This window comes from Ixodes scapularis, unplaced genomic scaffold (genome assembly GCF_016920785.2).
Source record: "Ixodes scapularis isolate PalLabHiFi unplaced genomic scaffold, ASM1692078v2 PGA_scaffold11__112_contigs__length_91849675, whole genome shotgun sequence".
Classification (NCBI taxonomy): domain Eukaryota; kingdom Metazoa; phylum Arthropoda; class Arachnida; order Ixodida; family Ixodidae; genus Ixodes; species Ixodes scapularis.
The window spans coordinates 50,517,804-50,539,534 of NW_024609837.1; the positions used below are offsets into that span (position 1 = coordinate 50,517,804).

Below are 21,731 nucleotides of genomic sequence, written 5' to 3' on the forward strand. Positions count from 1 at the left end.
TTTCGGGGCACCTGGGCGTGACTCATCAAAAACCGACGTGCGACCACGTTGAAACTCGTTAAACCAATTTTTGACGGTCGCCATTGAAGGAAAAAAGTCACCGTACACTGCATCCAAACGCTCTTTGATTTCACTGCGCGATTCAACTTCCAAAAACAGGAATCGAATCACCGACCGATATTGCTCTTTTTCCATTTTTTTAAAATTTGTGGACACGCGCGCTTCCACATGCGGTCAAAACAAACTACGATCCCGATTCGGTTGAAATTACGATAGTAGCCGTCTACGAGAAAATACTACACGATGGTAAATTTATCTTGCGACAGTGGCGCCATCGGGCGGTGAGGCTAAGTACTTATCAGACCGCCCTCGTATCGTCGCCGAACCAATCGTAAACCAAAAAAAAAAAATGCCTAGTGGTTCGCGCTTTTGGAGCTGCCTGGTTGGTCCCAACACCGCTAGCGTCGGCTGCGTTTAGACTTAAGCTGAAACCAAGTATAGAAACCCCGCAATCTAGATTATGAATCACCTGAGTCAGACCGCGGCCGACTCCACAATCAATAGGGAAACTCAAGCGTCGTCGAAAGTGCATCGTCAGGGCGCTGCGTTGTCTTTGAGCGTTTGTTTTAAGCCAGAAAACGCAGCCAGGGAGTGCAAGATCACTGCGCACTCACTGTGCGTAATTGGTTTAGTCGACTGTAGCAAACGCACGAAGACGACGAGCGCCGCTATGACGACGCACTTTTTGGGGCTGCCTGACTGACACCATTTGGATGGTAGCGACGACAGCGTTCACAGTGAAACGCACTGCGTAGTTCGAGGGAAAACGAAATGCGTAGACGCTTTTATTTCTCGTTATGATGGACCGCCATCTTTTAAAGGGGGTCCACAAACACACCCACTCGAAAATGACAAGTGAAACGGGCCACAGGGCATCTATAGAGCTTCACAGGTATCTGCTTTCTCGTTGAAGAACTTTAAACGAAGATAAAAGTGCTCAGTTTTTCTGAGTGTTCAGGTCAAATTAGTCACTCGCAACTGCCCCCCCCCTCCCCCCTCCCCCCCCCCCCCCCCCTTATTGCTATCCACTGGCGGGGATGACAAACTCGAACAATATTAGCTCTCGGTCTTTGCACCGATTATCGGCTGGGTGAAAGACGCTGAGTCACTAAACTGCAGTGTCCGATATGCCGAACAACGGAGCTACAGCGCATGCTCTGAAGGCGTTACGCAGCCGAGCAGATGGCAGCGCGCAGGAGACCATTTTTCTCACCGTAACTTGGCAGATACGAGGCGCGACACTTCCCTTTCTGCCCGCTCCTCACACTCTCTCTATATATATAACTTGTTTTTTTACCCTGATTTATGAACGACTCACATTATGGAAGATTGTTCTGGGGAGCGGAACTTGTGCAATCTAGTGAGGGATTATCTTAAATAGCAGGAGTGCGGAATTCGCATCGCAAACGTGGGCAGGTCTATAGTGATGGCTGCAGTAACAAGTGGACGACAGCACTGACAACAACGATAGCAGCGACACCAACCGCCTGATGATAAAGAGGAACACTCCCGCTGATTCATTCACACCTTGGCGGCAGCGGCAGACGGTCGGACCTCACCCCGGCAGCATTTTCTGACGAATTTTTGAAGGTTGGTGAGTTTCTTTTTCGTACTAATCTGTTTTCCTTGCAGAGCTGCCGCTCCTGTTACCTACAGTTGTTATGATAATTAAATTTATTTATGGACGATCTTCCTTATTCGTTGTTCGGTGATATTTATTGATTTATTGAATACCCGCAAGGTCCCCCCAAGAAAGGCAGTACATACGGGCGGCAACAAAGATTTTGAAGCTGAAAAATGACTAGAAGAGGTACGGAAACGAAATGACTTGAGCGTGAGCTTCCTACCACCAGTTTCAAAGACAGCCAGTGAGAACCGCAATGCGTATTGCGATCGTCACGTCAATAGTTCATGCACGATCAAGGGTACGGTAGTTGCGAGCCTTGCCTCTTGGTTGCGTCAACCCGTGATAATCTCTCCTAGTAGTAATGCCCAAGGGTTCTACGCCCTATGGCCTTCATATATTTTGTCCGTTACATCATTTACGGCCATGCCGGTATTTAATGTGCCACGAGCGTTCGGTTCACCGTGTAAGTTTCGCACCATAGAAGTAGTGACTCGAGGGAATCATAAGCATAAATAACCGTCAGTACCCAGCAATGGCGTATGGTTGGCCCGACAGAGGTCCCCGCGTCCTCGGATCAAGTGGAGTAACTGTATATGCTCCGCTTGGCGAGCATAGTACCTCAACGGTGCTCCCAGAGCGGCCATGTTGGATCCAAGGCCACACAGCGGGAAGCGACCGTCGCTTCTGCAAGAACCGCGTATGGCGTGGCTGTGAGGCGCCGTGCGGAGCAGAGAAGATATAGTGCGGCGACACGCCGTGCGTGCGCCTTCGACCCGTCATTTGCCACCTGTTCCTCTGTATGCTTTCGGTAGAATGCAGTAGCCGACGAAAACGTCGTCCCTCTGCAAGCCATAGCTATGCGTCGTTGTCTGGCCCGAAGTGCCCGGATGTGCCACTCGCGTATCACTGCGCGAGCGCCCCAGACGCGAGCTAGGCGGTCCTGCTCCGTGTCGTTTTCGTCCCAGACTTGGAAAACATGTTTTAAAACAATGCGCGTGTTATGAAACAACGCGATTATACTGTATACAGTGGCTACGCATTACAGGGACTTTTCGTAGATCGTTTTCGTCGTCCCGCAACGCCCTCCGCAACCCGCTGCGATACCCAGAACTCTAGGGCCAGGAATGGGCAGTATTTCAAAAACAAGTATTTGAAATACGTATTTCAAATACTTCGTGTATTTTGCATTTGTATTCAATTACGAATTGGGTGATGTATTTGACGTGTGTATTTAAATACTAAAACGTGGGTATTTCAAATACGATTGTAATTAAATACAATTTTGTGGGCGAAAATACATACATCAAATCTATTGTCACTGTCAAGAGCAGTAAGAAAAGCACGCTCTGCACCGAATGCAGTGTCTCTCAATCAAGCACGAGCGTTTAGTGACTTTGTGATTACGGTGCTAGTCCAGGGCAAGAATAGTGACGAAATCGACGTTCACAGGCGGACTGGCTAAATAAGTACCTGTGACGACTTGTGATGCTTTCCAGCCTGATTTTCATTCATATTTTTGCCTGGAACATTCTAAATGAGCGGGTCGTCCAGATTTTCGTAACTGATGCGAGTTGCAACAATAAAAAATTCTCTAGCTAGTGCTGCGCGTCTTGGTCGTCTCGGTTCTTTGTTGGTTTATACCAAAATGTAATCGACAAAAAAAAAAGCTGCTTGAAGCTCTGTACTTTTTTCACCTATTACATCCAAGTTGATTAATTTTTTTTTGTGATTATATTTCTATTACATTACCAGAGTCTTGCACACTAACTCCAGAGTGTGCGATGCAAAATTAAAATGAGATGCCCAGAAACCCGTTGCAGGTGCCCTGAAGTCGCTGACGCAAATTTTGAGGAATGTATTTGGAAAACTATTTGGAGGGAGACCAAATACATTTGGTTGTATTTGTATTTTGTATTTAAATGCTTTTTTTGGAAATGAAATGAGATTTGTAATTAAATACATTTTGACGAAGTGTTTTGTATTTGTATTTCGATACATATCTGCATGTATTTTGCCCATCCCTGTCAAGAGCCGAGGCGATCGGCACGCAGGCGCAGTAGCGACTTCGTTGCGGAGGGCTTAGCGGAGGGGGAAACGCGGTCTACGAAAACACCCTAATGTTGAATGGTCAAGGAAAGTTCCAGTTCGTTTTATTTTGGCGTAGGATATACCCAGTTTTTTGGCGAAAACTTTTAAAAACCCTAATAATTAGGGCGTTTGAAAAACAAAAGGAACTGTCTTCGGGGACAAACTACCAGCCACGGCGGACGTCAGGAATTGGCAAAAATATACTAATTAGCCAGCTGATTAATTAAAATTTGTGAATTTGCCTTTTAATTAGTAGAAATAGGCATATGTACTGGGGGTTTCGTGTATCTAGAGCTGTCGTATTAGGATATCTTTGAAGCACTAGCTGCCTCCACCTCTTGTGGTGTGGTTTGATGCTGCACCTTGTTGATTCCTTTCGCTCGGATGGTTAGCGCATCGAACCAATCCCTTCCCAAGAGGCTGCAGCCAGATCCTTTCACCACTAGAAGCGGCAGGAGGTAATCTTTCGACTTGAAACGTACCCGTGCTTAAGCAACCCAAGAGGTTTTAGGCCTTCACCGCTCCAAGTGCAGAGCTCCAAGTCGTCTTCCGTGAGCTTGGGTGGATTGTTGGGCCAGGTTGAGCGAAATGTTTCTTCGCTGATCAACGAACATGCAGCGCCAGAGTACATTTCCAACAGAAGTGGCTTACCCTGCATCCAAAGGGAATCGCGGAACTTCGGAACGTCCCCTGGCGTGTGTAGCTTGTTCAGTTCGTAGCAGGAACATCTAGAAAAGCACATTGGCTGGCTCGCCACTTCAGTCACTGCTACATTATGGTTAGCTTTCTTGTAACCTGGTTTGTCCTGTTGCTTTTTCTTCGCAACGCGTGCTTTTTCGATGTGTCCAAGCTTTTTGCAGTAGCGACTCTTTGTATTTCTCAATCGGCATCCCTGTGGGTCATGCTGACCTGTGAATCGGTAGCACTGTCGATTGTTGCGCGGAGCAGCATCTTTGTTTTCTGCCCCAGTCTTATTGATCTGGAGGTCTTTTTTCTTCATGTTTTGTTGTTGTTTCGAGGCACTCTCTGCTCGAATGGCAATATCTAAGGCGCTTGAGAACGTTAAATTTTTTTCTGCGAACAGGCGTTGCAGCAGAAGCTCGTCACGGATGCCGCAGACAAACATGTCAAGCAACATCACGTCCAACGGCAGTTTGGTGTTCCGTTGTGGCGTTGCTGGTTGTCATCCGTAGCCGCTACACCGGATGCCTGTTGTGACGTTGCTTGCTGCGATGCCGATTGTTGCGCCGTCGTCGATGTCACACGCGTAGTTGCGAAAGCCAGGATGCCAAAATTAGTCACCAGCCTTGAGTGCCGCAACGCAGCTGTTGATGAAATCATCCAGTAGTTGGTCTCGCTGCTAAAACTTGTACTGGCTATAAAGTTCTGATGGTTCAGGATCGGAGTGGGCGCCGAGGATTGTCATGAGGTCTTCGAACTCACGTCCCCGGGTTCTCTGTGTGCCACCAAAGTTTCGGGACCGCACAGCGTGAGTAGGAGTGGTCGCTTCTTGTCCATGGCGCTGATGCCATTCGCTATGAAGTAGAAACCCAGACGTTCAATCCACGATGCCCATGACTTGCCCGAAAAGGATTCCATTTTGGCTTGAGTAGGCATGGCTCGTGGTCGAAGGTTCCAGGCGCCGTAGGCTCTTGAATTCTCGTCGCCAGTGTCATATCCGAGTAGTAAGAAGACACTACAGCCCGAATACTCTTAAGTCGCTATGAGTTGGCGCGCTCAAAGATCACGCGCCCCTTTGCAGGCAAAACGATCTTCTGTATTACGCGAGTCACGCCACGCTAGACATCCCATGTACAAAAGACACTTCAGCATGGACACAAAGGGGCAGTCCACCCTTTAGGGATGCCCAATTTTAGGGATTTTTTTATTGAAGATGCGTGGGCGTCAAGCTAGATCCTATTTGGTCCGGAGCCACCTCGGTGGCTCCGAGGCGAGAGCGCCGGCCTACGAATCCCCAGGTGGTAAGTTCGAATCCCGACCGAGGTGCCCGCAATATGACGGAGGCTTATTGCGGAGAAGGCGCCGTGTAACCGAGCTTTCGGTTGCACGTCACAAGATCCCCAGGTGGTCCAAGTTAATCCTCAGTCCTCCGCTGGGGCGTGCCAGATGCCCGTCGAAGGTTTGGCACTTAAAACCCCCAAATTTGACTTTGACCTATTTGGCCCGGAGAGCTACCGTGACCTAGATTCAGCTCTGAAGACGCCGCTTTTGTATTCATTGTGGCTTATCTTGTGCTCCCAAGTTATTTCTCCTTCCTACATGCGTCACTTATTTCCATCGACCTGCCCACCATTTTCATAGAGGAGACACCTCTCCGGAAGAAAAGACACTAAAGTCAACTCAAGGTATCAAGCACAATTTGATGTCATCCGATAACGCGTGCTGCACCGGATCTAACAAAGAAGTTTTTTTCTTTTTTCCAGAAACATGGAAGTTTTTTTAAAGCACAATGAGCCATAACAAAAGATAATATATTTAGAAAGAATGAATGATCCTCACAAGTTCGAAGCGCAGGAGCAGCCATGTTTCCGCTGCTATCCTAGCTTGACATCGCGCTCCTGACACTGCCCATGTCGAATGACGCCATGGAGAAAGTATTCAGTCTCGTGTTCCTCACAAAGTTAGACCTAAGAAACAGATTGTCCCTTCCAACTCTTTAAAACATCCTCTATACAATGTTTGCTTTCCTTGAGAGGAACGAGTGCTTTAAAGACGTCAACCCTAGTGACGAATGCTTTGCCTGTTTTAACACGGATAGCATGTATGAGGCGGGTCAGCTGAGCACCAACGAGTGTTGCATGACTATATGACAGTAAAAACACGTGTAAAATTTCTTTTGTCATTTTCTTGTTTGAAATAAAATGTTTTCGATACTTTTTAAAATGTCATAGATCTTGAAGCTGCTGCTAAACCCTATAGATGCAGGCTCAGGGCCTTCGCCCTGAGTTCGTGCGTTTTGGGATTCTGGAGATATCTTAAGTATGACTACTTTTGGGCTATATAAATATCTTGCATTTGGCTTCGTTTCGGCTACGCCGTGTGGCATTTAGCGGTTTGAGCTAGAAGCTACGTGGCAATTATTTTTTAGGGTTAGTGTCGTTTTTACCTCCAACCTCGGAGTTTGCCATGTTTTTTAAACCAGCTCGTTTGTGCATCGTTACATTCACTTCATTCTTGAGCGCAGCTCTTAGGCTCCCGTTTTCAGGTTGAGCGGCGTCGCCCTCGCCATCGACGTCAACGCGACCGCGCGTTCTATTATGGGACGTTTTCCATAATGACGTCTTTCATTCAAATGTCTTTTTAATTTTCTTGAAAATACTGGATTTTTAAACAAATTATAGAACTATTTCCCCATAGCTTAGTTCAACTGAACCCTCTTTATTGATTCACCTTGTTTGGCGCAGTATGGCCATTGTTGCTCTTGCGCCATTAAAACCGTAAACAACAATCCATAATGACGTCACACGTGACGTCACGTGTGACATCACACGTTGACATCAACGTGTGGCGTCGCGTGGATGAATGTGACCTCACCCGAAATTTAGCGGAAAAATGTTTTCCGCTACATTTAACGGAAAAATATCCCTGCTAAATATAGTGCGGAAATCGAGGTCATGTGACCTCATCACCAATTCCGTTTTCCCGCTAAATTTAGCAGAAAAATTCTCGCTAACTTTCCCGCTAATTTTAGCGGGAAAATATTGGTAAATAGAAAGTTTTCGTAGACCGCGTTCCCCCCTTCACTAGGCCCTCCGCAACGAAGAAGCCACTACTGCGGCTGCGCGCCGATGGCCTTGGCTGTAGAGTTCCGGGTATGTAGCGAGTTGTGGAGCGTTGCGGCGACGACGAAAGCGTTCTACAAAAACTCCCTAATTTCTCGCTAAATGTGAGGGAGCATGAGAAGAGGAGGGGACGGTACGGAGAGGGAGGAGGGGCATACCCCCCACCCCCCTCCGTACCCTCCCCTCGTCCTCCTCAAGAGCTGCGCTCCGATTCGGCGTTACAGAGAATTGTGAACGTCTCCATTTTTTTAATCCATTTATTTGTTTCCAGGGCCTACAGATTATTCTGTACTGCTTGCTTCCCCAAGACAAGTGAAGTACAGCTCCTCCTCCACCACAATGCTTGAGACTGTGGCTCGAGAAATGTTGGTGAGTTGGTTCAACTTCATCATAAGCGGAACAACAACATATCTGTTAAAGACGTCAACTATTTTGCGCTACACTGTTAAGGCTAGCTTAGCCTCCCACTCGAATTCCTCGCCCCTTTCAGACTGACATAGAACGCTCTCCTGCACAGCGTCGTGTATATATTCTAAAAATAAAGGCGGACGTTTGCTTCCAGGTTCGGTTGGCTCTGCAGTCTCATATACTTACTCGTGGAGTACATCACCTTGGAGCGCAGCCTAGCCATGTTCGTAGGGCACTGACTGACTGTCAGAAATTATATCCTGGTTTGTGAGTGGACACGTCGGCTTTTGTGCACAAACCTTCTGGTTCATACCGCTCGGCCGGTTCACCAATCTCTCGGAGAGTCGGACCACATTTGCCTCTCGCTTTCTGCTATTCGGCGTAGTCGCCCAGTGCCTCACAAACCAGACCCAAGAATTTTGAGCCTGACGTTCAACCAATTTTAAAGGGAAATAATTGTCACTATTGTTATGTCAAATATTTCTCTAGAAAGTGCGTCTTACCCATGAAGATCCAATGGTTTTGGGGCCGATAAGTTTGGCGTAGTAGGAATGGGTTGACTCGCACAGCCTCGGGGTTTTCGCCCTTGAATTAGGGGGGTGTCTGCCGCCATCTATCGTCGTGGAAACCCATCGAGACAGCGGAGACGGCCGTCTCTGCTGTTCTGGCGAATCCGGTATCTCGGTGCGTCAGCGGAAGCCCTCTTCGTCGGCGCAGACCGAAAGCGCCGCCGAGTGGTAAAAGTGATGTGCAGGCGTTCTCTTCGACGCGGTGTGTCCTCGCCGCTACAGGGAGTATTCACTAGACAGCCATATTTGTGGGTGCTGTTTAGAGCGCATGCTCAGAACGAGCTTACATCAATAGGCTGCTAAGACCGGCACTTTTGATGGTGCGGAATGCAAGTCGCAAAAGAGCTGTGAAAGCTCGCCATCAGCACGCGCTCAGCATTCGCGCACACAGCTATGGCCGCCAGAGAATACTCCCTACTGGAGGATTTGGAGCTATAGGCGCACTGCGTAAAACTATCGAGAATGGTTCTACCGAAGTCAACAGGAATTGGAAATCACTTCGCTATATCCGCTATTTCGTTATAACCGACTTCGTTTATAACGAAGTGCAAAGTGGAATGGAAAATCGTGGTCGCTTCGCTGTAGCCGCTGTTTCGTTATAAGCGACTTCGGTAATAACAAAGTGCAAAAGGGAATTTTATATAGTGATCATTTCGCTATATCCGCTATTTCGTTATAAGCGACTTCGGTTATAACGAAGTGCAAAAGGGAATGGGAAATCGTGATCGCTTCGCTATAGCCACTATTTCGTTATAATCGACCTCGCTCATAACGAAGTGCGAAAGGGAATGGGATATCGTGGTCGCTTCGCTGTAGCCGCTATTTCGTTATAACCGACTTCGGTTATAACGGGGTGCAAAAGGGAATGGGAAATAGTGATCACTTTGCTATAACCGCTGTTTCGTTGTAACCAACTTCGGTTATAACGAGGTGCAAAAGGGAATGGGAAACCGTGATTGCTTCCCTGTAGCCGCTATTTGTTATAATCAACTTCGTTATAAATCGTTTCGACAGTGCATATGAATTTTGTAGAATGCATTCTTCCAGTAAAGTATCTGGGTATACGTGGCGTTCTCATCTTTCTGCGCGCATACGCGAACCGCGGAAAGGGGCATTCACGGAATGTGCCGCAGTCTTGAGGCCCGTTCACACACTTGCGATCTTTAAGAACCGGGTGCCTTGGAACCTCGTAAAATCTCTTGCAACGAGAGGACACACTGGCGCCATCTATTGGGTAGCAGTGTAAACTTGGCAGCCCGGCATTATTTCCATTTCTCTCGCGCATTAGCCTCTCTTTCTTGGCGCTAAAAACTTTTGTCAATGTTATAAACGAGCCTTCGTATAGGTATTCCGCACATTTGACCTCGGAAATTCCGCAAACCCTTCGCACTTGTGAAATGCAGTTCCAGTGTCCCCGCATAGATGGCGCCAGAGCACCAGCGTGTTCTCTCGTCCTAAGATATTTTAAGAGGTTTCAACGAGTCTTTTTCGGTCCTACTCGGTTGTAAGAGTGTTCACGGGACTTTAGTAATGCCTCGCAGGAGGAAGGAGTGAACTAAAACTGAACAGAAGTGGCGATGTGTCGAGTATGTTCGTCTTTATTAAACGAAAATTTACTGGAATTTTGTGTATAGTGACTCGCTATAGAATTCGTCGCACTTTAATAACCAAAATATGGTCTTCGTAAAACACAAATTCCTTTCGCATTTCGACGAATAGTCAGCAGCCAAGCACCGCAGTGAGGCAGATTGATATTTTTACGCAACAGTATATTATCGGCCAAAATAAAAGCTGTAAGCATCGCTTTGCCTAGAAGATAAAATAGTAAACGGGTTATTTTTCGCGGGCTGAATATTTCGCGATATGGGTCAAAGCTGAAGTTTTGGAATAATTCGCTGCTATCTGATTTTCGCGAGGCGGTGACATCTGAATATAGATTACAATATGCTTACATTATACGGGAGTTGTTCGCGGAACCTATTTTTCGCGAATTGTAGGTGATCCGCTAAATTCGCGAAAATTAGGTACTCGCGAAGAGTGAATAAGTTTACAGTAAAGTACATAGGCGCCTTATTATTGCGCATAATTGTTCATATGAAATGCAAAAAAAAAAAAAAAACAGGTACGTGCGCAATGACGTTTTGAGAAAGATTGATTTTTAAACATCAAACCGAGTCGTGTAATTGGCAGGAAAAAATGGTTGGTTTGATACATTTGCACAACAATTCATCCGAAATGACAAGAGACGGAGTAATAAGATAGTATCCATCACCGTAACAATCAGGTAGGCATCGCTAATGCATGTAATGACTAAAATAATTTTTTTTAGATACTTGTGACGGCTTGAAGTTTAACTAGTTGGTTCATGCTTGTTAAAATGCCTGCTGAACATTTTAGGGACACGCAGAGAGAGACGAACAGAAAGCAGAAAGCTGGTATTTTAACAAGCATGAATCAACTGGATCAGCTTCAACCCGTTGCAAGTTTTCATTGTAGTTCTCTAATTGGACCTTGTATATGTTTTCTCTAATTGGACCCACAGGCCCTAAGCCTTCTAATTGCAAGCAACATCTGTAGAGCACGGCCAGCGGTGTGCCTGCCTTTCTGTTTGTCTCTGTGTATGTGTCTTCAAAACGTTTAGCTGGCAATTTAACAAGCATTTAAATATTTTTTTTTTTATTATTTATTGCTTCATGAAACTCCTGCAGCGCCGATGCGAAATAATTACAGATGGCGAGCAATAATAAAAAAAAAATAATCCTGGCGTTTGCAGCATAAATCGGCGTTCCATCTAACGTATTCGTGTCCTTGACTGCCCCGATAAAAAAAAACAAATTTTGGTACAGCTCTGCCCTATTGCCATCTTCTCGCATTCTGTGAACGTAATTTATTAATGTTAAAAATAAGGAAAGGTTAAATTGTAAAATAATATATTAGTACGAATCAAGTTACCGAAGAAAATTACAAAAAGATTTTAAATTCGTATTTTTTTTGCCGATTTTCCAACGGACACCTGGTTTGTATTTCTTTTTGTTGATAATATTAATGACACTTAAATATCTGTCGTATTGGCCCGGGGCCAAGCGTGGGCCAGCATTATGTCCTTTTTCGAAAGCATCAGTTTGACAATAAAAAAACGTCTTCGACACAGTAGAAGCATATTCTGCAATAGGCCATAATTAGGCAAGGTAATCGAGTTATTTTCTTTCCCATGTGAGTCTTTGTTGAACAAAGCCAAGTACTCGAACCCTCTTTCTGAGCACCTCGCGTGCAGTCGGATGATAAAGTAGTGCAAGATATCTTATTTTAGTCTTATTCAACACTACTTCCACGTGGAAATAAAACTGTTCGAACCTACTTTCATGAAGAAAAAAAAGTTCTGAGAAAGACTTGTTTTAACGAAGAGACTTTTCCTAACAACTACCTAGCACTCGAACATTAGCTTTACAATCAGAATTTTTTTTTCGTTAAAGATTATGTGAATTATGTGATGTATAAAGAACCCGAGGAGTCTTCGGGAGTATTACCTACAAAAAAGGTAATTTAATTTTGAGTAATGTATTTCGGTTAATATGACAGTTTACATTATATGTCGGATAAAAACCAACAACTACTTAAAGGGACCATGAAATGACTTTTTTACTTTTTCCACATAACTTTTACAATAAACCGTCAATGTTCACTGAATGCCGAACAGGCATCCGTTTTCGTCTCGGTTGATTAACTTCTACACAAAAAATTAATGAAATATCGACTTTTTCTTGACCGCAAATCCCCCGCAGGGGGCACCTGTGAAAGCAGGTGTTTGGAGGGTGGCGTCTCCACGGACCCCGAGCCATGCGGGTTCGCCTGCCCACGTATGGCTGTGCGTGGCTTTCCCTTGTCCGGGGAAAAGGGCATCCTGGTGGTTGAGCCGAGCCCGGGGTAGGTTTGGACCCTTCGGGGCCCCCCGGGTGAGGCAATACACCACTTCGGCCCCTGCTTCTCGTAGACGGGAGTCCTGGTAAGGCCCGGCCAGGATGATTCAGTCTAGTCGCCACTTCTACTATCCCCTCTCTACATTCACCCTTGTCTTCTCCTCCTTTTCACTCTTCTCATTTCTCTTTCCTTTTCAACTCCTTTGGCGGCAAGGGCTAACCTTGGGTGGCGACAGACACCTTGTCCAAAACCACTCTTGGTTATAGAGACTGGGCAGCACTAATAGCGTAACGTCTTCAGCCAAGCCATTCTTGTTATGGAGCGTTACCTATTCCCTTGTTGGGCTCGGTGGTGGGCGGTGCACCACAGTTTCCGAAAACCCTCCCCCTTCATATGGGTTCCAAACTTAAACCTTTTGATCGGCCCCCCAAAAGGGGCCGCACCGAAGCACTGAACACGAAACAATCTTTTGTACTGGAAAAATTCCCGAAGTTCCTTGTTATGCACTCGGAAGGTGACAAGCCACTTGGCAAACTTTCTCCCTTTCTAGTCTCCAAAGTTCTTGAGGGTGTTATTGGCGCCAATTACAATGCAAAGAAGATGGGATCTGATGATCTCCTTGTCGAGGTCAACACAAAGCAGCAAAGTGATGCCCTCCTTAAACTGAACCTTGTCTCTGACTACAAAGTAAGTGTCAGTCCTCACCGCAAACTGAACAGTGTTCAAGGGGTCATTTCTGAAGATGACTTGCTTGACTCACCTGAGCCAGAGATAATTGAGGGCCTCTCTAGTCAAGGAGTTATAGATGCACGACGAATCACTATCCGCCGTGATGGTGTGGAACGGAAGACAAAACATATAATTTTGACTTTCGATTCAACCACTGTGCCGCAGACTGTAAAGGCAGGTTACCTTCAATGCCGGGTCCGACCTTATGTGCCGAACCCTCAACGGTGCTTTAAGTGCCAGAGGTTCGGCCATGGGTCACGGAACTGTCGGGGAAGGGACACCTGTGCAAAGTGCTCCAGCAAGGAACACGTTGCAGATGTGTGCGATAATGAGCCTCATTGTGCGAACTGTAGTGGCAACCACCCGGCATACTCTCGATCTTGCCCTGTGTGGAAAGACGAGAAAGAAGTTCTTACATTAAAAGTTACCGAAAACATTACCTACACTGAGGCAAAGAAGCGTTTTGCTTTTGTATCGAAGGGCTCTTATGCCGAGGCCGTGCGCAGCGGACCAGCGCGGCCAGTAGTTTCGATGGGAACTCAGACGTCTCCGGACGACCTGCATCTCCCGTCACGGTCCCCCTCTAAACCCCCGAGAGCGGCGCCAATGGCACCGCCTCCGAACCGCAAGGTGAATGCTGCTTTGCCAGCATCCGCCCCAGAACTGGAGATGTCGTCTCCTGCTCAACCGGCTGCTTCGACCTCTCGGGGTCGGGGCCTACCTCCCCACACCTCTGCTCCTCAGAGGAAGCCTGGGGAGGTGCCAAAGCAGTCGACCTCCAAGGGCCAGCTGCCAGCAACTGCAGACGAGCCCATGGACGAGGGTGGGTCGAGATCTGATGAGGAGGCTCTCCTCTCAAGATCAGAGTCCACCCCCTCTGCCTCCGGTGACTCTAACCGGAGGCAGAATAATCCCCCTAAAAAACAAAGTGCGCCGCGTGTAAAAATAGATTTTAAACCGTAAGGAATATAGCTTTTTGATATAATTTGTATGTTATACTTGTTTTGTTTTAAATGGTTAAAAATATAGGTATAATGCAGTGGAACTGCCGCGGTCTTTTTCGTAATATTGATGATGTCAACTTTTTTCTCGATGAGCTCCAGCCTGTTGCCATCTGTTTACAGGAGACTCATCTTAATGAAACACATACTCAGGTACTACGGCGACATCAGGTTTTTAGAAAAGACCGTGTTTCTTGTAACACCTCTTCTGGTGGAGTAGCTGTGGTTGTGCAGAGTGGTATTGCCTGTGCGCCTGTCCCTCTCGCAACCCCCTTAGAGGCAGTAGCAGTTCGTGTTCTGCTTGACCGCCTAATTACTATTGTTTCGCTTTACCTTCCACCAAACTTTCCAGTGCATTTACATGACCTGCAAGGGCTTGTGGGCCAACTGCCACAGCCTTTTTTAATCTTAGGAGATTTTAATGCACACCACCCCATGTGGGGCAGTGCTCGTCAAGACTCTCGTGGCGGTGTCATAGAACGTTTTTTACTGTCATCTGGCCTTTGCCTTTTAAACAAAAGACAACCAACTTGTTTTAGTGCACCTCATAATACTTTTACTTCCATTGATCTTTCCATATCATCACCTACTTTACTTCCCTGCTTTTCTTGGAAGGTTTTAGAAAATCCTTTCGGTAGTGACCATTTTCCTGTAATTTTAGAAAGTTCAGTATCCCTTCCTTCTCTTCGAGCTTGTGCTCCCAAGTGGAAGTTAGATAAAGCCGACTGGGCTTTATTTTCTCTGGAGGCAGTGGTTGATCCCGCTGTTTTTTTAGCTATGTCTCCTGAGGAAGCGACTCTTTATCTTACAGAAAAAATTATAAATGCTGCTTCTCTGTCAGTTCCCCGAACTTCTGGAAATATTCCCAAGAAATGCAAGCCTTGGTGGAACAAGGATTGTACAACCACCATAAAAGCTCAGGATAAGGCTTGGTTAAAGTTTCGGCGGTACCCGACTGTTCAGAACAAGATCAAATTCAAACAGTGTAAAGCAAAAGCTCGTTGGACACGAAAACAAGCCAAGAAGACCTCATGGGTGAAATATGTATCCTCCCTAAACAGTTTTGTTCTTGCAAAAGAGGTATGGGATCGTGTTAAGAAAATTCGAGGTACTTACCACTCCTTCAGCATTCCCCTTTTTCCTTCATCATCCCCATCACTAAAAGATCAGGCTGACATTCTTGCTGATCATTTTCGAGAAGTCTCCAGTTCTTCAAATTACTCTACCAAATTTAAAAAGTTCAGGTCCTTGGCAGAAAAACAACATATTGATTTCTCTAGAAGTGATACTGGTTACAACCGGCCGTTCACAATGTGTGAGCTGGAATTTGCCCTTGCAGTAAGGAAGCAGTCGGCACCTGGTCCAGATATGATTCATTATGAACTGCTGAGGCACTTGTCGGCTGAATCCTTGGTGAATTTGTTGTCTTTCTTTAATTATTTATGGGAAGCTTCTTGTTTTCCACAGTGCTGGAAGCGAGCACACATCATTCCCATCTTGAAGCCTGGCAAAGACCCTTCCCTACCAGCAAGTTATCGGCCTATAGCACTGACTAGTTGTCTAGGAAAAACTTATGAACGGCTTATTAACAGAAGGCTAGTATACATTCTAGAACAAAAGAAAATTTTTGATAAAAACCAGTGTGGTTTTAGAAGAGGTCGCTCAACCTTAGATCACCTTGTCCGGTTGGAGACTTTCGTGCGTGAGGCTTTTGTGAACCGGCAGCATTGCGTTTCTGTCTTTTTTGATTTACAGAAAGCTTATGATACGGCATGGCGGTACGGAATACTTCAGGACCTGTATAGGTGTGGCGTTCGTGGCCGCATGCTGCGTTGCTTAAAGGACTTCTTGACAGACCGTTTCTTTCAAGTCCGCCTGGGATCCACGCTCTCAGATGTTTTTACACAGGAAAACGGCGTCCCACAAGGAGGTGTCTTGAGTGTTACCTTGTTTGCAATTAAGATCAACAGCCTCGCTGCAGTTATACCACCATCAGTCTTTTATTCATTGTACGTAGACGATGTCCAGATCGCTTTCTCCTCATGCAACTTGTCAATTTGTGAGCGCCAATTGCAGATAGCAATAAATAGGATGAGTAAGTGGGCCGATGAAAATGGCTTCCGGTTTGCACCAGAAAAAACAGTGTGCGTGCCCTTTTCATTACGTCGAGGGTTGTCGCTAGATCCCAGCTTGCAGATGAATGGCATTGACGTAACCGTTAGGCATGAGCACAAATTCTTGGGTGTTATTTTTGATAAGAAGCTCACTTTTCAGACCCATCTAAACGAACTGAAGCGAAAGTGTCTTAAATCTGCCAATGTTCTCAAGGTGCTTGCACACATGTCCTGGGGTTCTGACAGGAGATGCCTCCTGCAACTTTACAACTCGCTGGTTCGTTCCCGCCTCGACTATGGTGCGGTTGTATATGGCTCGGCACGACCGTCATCTTTAAAAATGCTAGATCCTGTGCATCACCTTGGACTTCGACTTGCCACGGGGGCCTTCCGAACGTCGCCTGTCCCGAGTTTGTATGCAGAGACGTACCAAATGCCATTAGAAAAGCGAAGACAGTTCCTCAGCCTATGCTATAGTTATAAAGTCAAATCTGACCCTGAACACCCATCCTTCCGTTGTTTGCAGGTATCTCCTTTTTTTCGTCTTTTTGAGAATAAGCCAAGTGTAGTACGGCCTTTAAGCTTCCGCATTCAATACATGTCTGCATCTCTGCAGCTTGCACTTCCTGAGCTTAGCTTGATGACGAAAGTTCGAAGCATTGCTCCTTGGAAGGCGGTGCACTATACCTGTGACTGGTCACTAGCAAAATACAATAAGCGAACTGTTGCACCACTAGTCCTTCAGCAAGAGTTTATGACCTTGCAAGCTAAGTATAAGGACCATGCACAATTCTTCACTGATGGTGCAAAAACTCCACACTTTGTCGGTTCGGCTGTATATTCAGAACACTTTGTAAAAGCTCGACGGCTTCACTCTGTTGCCAGCATTTTTACTGCAGAACTTTATGGTGTGCTCATGGTCATCGAATATATATTGGGCAACAACATCAGGAAAGCTATCTTGTTTGTGGACTCCCAGAGTGCTATCGTCTCTCTCTGTTCCCTCAATGATTCTAAGAATCGGCTCGTGCAACAAGTACGGGTAGAGTTAAACCTGGCTTCCCAAATGGGATACAATATCAAGCTGTGCTGGGTACCAAGCCATGTGGGAATTTCAGGTAATGAGAAGGCGGATAGGCTGGCAGCGTCTGTTAAGGATGCTCTGAAAACACCCGTTCAGCTGCCTCAAGAAGATTTTAAACCAGTTCTTAAAAAAGCAATTCATAATGCCTGGCAGCAAGACTGGGACAAAGAAATAAATAATAAGCTACATGTCATCAAACCACGTTTGGAGGTATGGGAGAGTTCGCACCATAGAGACCGTCACCATGAAGTTTTAATGTGTCGTTTGAGAATTGGACATTCACGTGTCACCCATCGACACCTTCTTTGTGGTGAGGACGCCCCAGTCTGTGAGCATTGCGGTGAATTGCTAACAATGCTGCATATTCTATGGCACTGCAAATTCTTTGATCAAGAACGTCGAACAAGTTTCCCTGCACTTTCTGGATACCTTCCATTTCATCCAGCCTTTTTACTGGGAGATCAACCTTTAGTTCCTTTTGGTCATATTTTAGATTTTCTTAAAAGAACTGGCTACCTGCACCAGTTATAGATCATCTGCATAGTAATTCCTTCCTTTTACTATAGAGTCTTTTAACTATTCCTTTGGCGCAGCATGGCCTATGTTGCTTTTGCGCCATTAAACACCTAATAATCAATCAATCTTGACCGCAAAACAAGCCGTGACGTACGATGTTTCCGGAACCGGAAGTTCTCTCTGCAGTAGGAGATGGGAGCGTTAGCGAGTTGGGGTGCGCCGGTGGGTTTTACTGCGCCGATGTCACCGACGTATTTTCTGAATCGGCGCCTCTCATCGCCGCATCGCAGCTGAACGAAATTCAATGAGATACGTTGCGCTACAGCGACAGCATGGGACTAGTCCCATACGCCGGTATGCCTGTTGGGAAGTGCAGATGGGAACAATTTGCCGCGGCGTTTTTCGCGGTCTCGGAGATGCAGGAGCGAGCCGACGTTAAAAAAGATACGTTTGAACTGTCAGCAAGAGCCACGTAAATACCTGTTCACACTCGGAGCGGACGCGCGCGTTTGATGAAGTGCTGTATTCGCGCTGTTGGTAAGCGCTTCGGGACCGATCTTTTACAATTGCAACTCGATACTGACGCGACACTCGGCAAAGAAAGGTTGGACCGGTATTGCACGTATACCTCCCACGAACTGTTACAGCTCGACAGTGACGTGCAGTCTGTCAGAATAAAAATGGCATACCAATAACAAAGTGTACATACCGTGCTACGAAGGTAATCCATACAGCGTTTATTTCAGCTCTATATCACACAAAACAAGGAGAGGATCGACGAGGGTCCCTTTTCGACGAGTGTTCGTCAACACTGCCTCGGAAAACAAGGGGAAGAGATTGACCTCACCTCTTAACCTAAAATTGAGGTCAGCGATCAAACTATAATACGGAAGGGTCCAGAAGGGTAGCGCGGGCATATTCCATTCAGTACGCCAGCCGGTCGTAGGCAGACGGTCTTGCGACGAAGCAACGCTGCGCCGAGTCGGAGTGCCTGCTAGGCCTATATTCTGAGAGTTTCGTCGGAGCGGGATTCGCGGCTGTTGTCGCTCTTCTCGGGTGTTTGTGGATCCAGCGTTCTTGTTCGTCGTGGTTTGTTTTAAGTACATTTCTTTCTTGCTGCTTGAAGTCGGCACGCGCGAGATGAACACGTAGAAAAATAAACGTTCAGTCAGTCAGAGTTTTGAGAGGAAGGAAACCAAAGGAAATAACCGTTCTGAACTTGGCCCTGCCCTACTGCGCACGCGCAGTAGTTGCTTCGTTTACCACACGATAGATGGCGCTTGGCTCTCAGCATTATCAAATTTGGCAATTTTCGCCACACATCTCTAATTATGCTACAAAATGTGGATCTGAATATTATTTAACAAAACTTTTAGGAAACATTCGCCGGCTATTTATTGTTTACGATCGCGGTGCTGGTGAGGTAGGCTCTTACCCAATAGGCGATGTGGATTCGGCTGACGTGCACCGATTCTGCGTATGCATCGTAGTGAAAAGGCAGAGCTTTCGAAGGAAAGAAGTCGCAAAAGAGTCCAGTTTTCTTTTAAAAGTTCTATAGCAAATAATTTTTTTTGGCTCCCTAGTCTTGTGTTTTTGTGTTCCTTTTCACACCTTTTACGACGTGCGGTGGATGAAATTAGATTTTAAAATCATTTCATGGTCCCTTTAAAGATGAAAGCGAAAAAGTACACACAAAAAGACTCCACCGAGATGGAGAATTAATTCTATAATAAAAAAGCGGTGCTTCGAGACGGAGTGTGCACTACTCCATTTTGTTTCTTTTTAAATCTGTTCCCAGTCTCGTTTTTTTTTTTTCTTAATGATAGAGCAACTCAATCACGAGAGACAACCACCTTTACATCGTGCTTTCCCTAATTGTAATAAACAATCTTCCCGTTTATCTTTCAGTCAACGCTTTTGAACGAAATTCGAATTATGTACCGGGACAAATGTCATTTTTGACATTCGAACTGAAGTCAGATGTTTCCTACGTGCCCATCATGACAATACTTCAAAGTTGGTGTTTAGAACAACGGCTAGAAATCTCTAAATCATCGCAACAGCGGGAGCGAGGGTTTTTAATGGGCAAAATTGCGTCGTAATTTCTCTTACGCGTTGGCAGTGACATCTTCCCTTCTTCGGCGTCTTGACACCCTTTTCAAGTTTCAGAAACACTCAGAAGACTGCAGACAAACAAAAATCGCATGGCTTAGTCAACCCGTCAAATGGCTTCCGCGCATGACAAAGACAATTGATGAGGCGGCAAATAACTGAAGGAACTAAACGTTTCATGGAGCGAATTTGTGCCAAAAACAAAATAAAAAGGTTAGCATTCGAGGCTTCGATGTCGGCGAAACAGCAGGATCGAGCGCTGGAGCGAGACTGACTCCGGCTTTCCACGCGGCGCTCCTTACGTACTATCACGACCAATACGAGTGCGAACACCGCTCCGCGTGGCCCGCGTAGGATAACTGTCGCAAGCCGGAGTCAGTCTCGCTCCTGCGCTCGATCCTGCTGTTTCGCCGACATCGAAGCCTCGAATGCTAACTTTTTTTTATTTATTTTTTTTGGCACGATTTTGGCTTATTAAACATTTAGTTCGTTTTGTAAATTTGCCGCCTCATCATTTGTCGTCGTCATGCGCGAAAACCATTTGACGGGATGACTAAGCTCTGCTTGCACGGCCAGAGTATAAGCGTTCCTTTTCCTTGCGGCCGCCAACTTCGTATTGGCGGAGAAGCGGTCACCTGGGCCGAACTGGATGTAAATTTCATGAGGGAAAACAACCTTGCAGGCGCCGAGTTTCAGGCGGAGCATGTTTCTCGCTTTGCGTTTGCGAAAAACACATCCTACACTAAAATAGAACGAACTGGAAGGTTTCTTGACCATCGAACATTATGTGTATCCAGTCGGCACAGTATAATCGCGTTGTTTTGTAACGCGAGAGATGTTTTAAAACATGTTACGAAAGTCTGGGATGCAGATGACATGGAGGACGATAGCGTGGCTGTGTCGGCATAATCCCCCCCCCCCCCCCCCCAATATTTGAATGCAGCGCAGCGCATAGTTGGAACCCGAGCATTACGTGAGCCAGCACTCGATTTCAACTCGTGATGATCAATCGCTAGAGACAAGCCTTCGGGTAGTGGATCGTGTCTAATCCCTGCAATGACGACCATAGTCGAATCCTAACAATGTCTGGAACTCAACACGCGTTCTGTGCTAAGCCAACTCGAGCGCGTGGCTATCACGTTTCTGCTTGTTCTGGCTGCGAGATAAGGGGGCCTAGGGTGCTTGTTTTTTGTTGCTTTTTTTCCCGCGACTACGATCCCAAGCGGGGAGAAAAAGAAACGCACTTCTCACATGTAATGAGTATCATTAATTTATTCTAAGCGGTATTCACGCAAAGTACAAAAATTGTTGTAACGCCCCTTTAAGCATGCATAAGGCCCACACCGATAAACAAATAACGACCATAGTGTGTACGCCATACTGTGTACACGCACCTTGATCGTGCCTCAAAGACGAGTGCGGTTTCGGCGTTAGGCGCGTACTCGGGTAGTAATCCATTCGACAGACGCACTACGGAAGTCTTTTGGAGTGATCTTAGATTCAGTCATACATGGTTCGCGCAGGAAGTTAAGTCCAGAATATGGCGGCCTCCAGTGTTCCCCGATGGACTTTTAAAAAAAAAAAAAAAAAAGTTCAGCCTTTTCACTTTGGTGAGGAAGGAAGAGCAGCGGAGCTGTAGCTTCTCTTCTCGGCTCCGACTTTCGAGGCGAGCGATCTGCTCTTCTTTCGCAAGGGAATCCGA

At 46.2% G+C, this 21,731-nt stretch overlaps 1 protein-coding gene across 1 annotated transcript in view; it reads left to right on the forward strand.

Annotated features, from left to right (window-relative positions):
* The first annotated feature begins 1,531 nt into the window (after window positions 1-1,531).
* Window positions 1,532-21,731, forward strand: part of LOC8043420 (cytochrome P450 2F2) — a 61,425-nt gene continuing 41,225 nt past the window's right edge. The window contains exons 1-2 of the mRNA XM_040211922.3: window positions 1,532-1,650; window positions 7,850-7,947. Of these exons, the coding sequence (XP_040067856.1) occupies window positions 7,918-7,947 (30 nt within the window). The 5' untranslated portion in view covers window positions 1,532-1,650; window positions 7,850-7,917. The remainder of the gene's footprint in view (window positions 1,651-7,849; window positions 7,948-21,731) is intronic.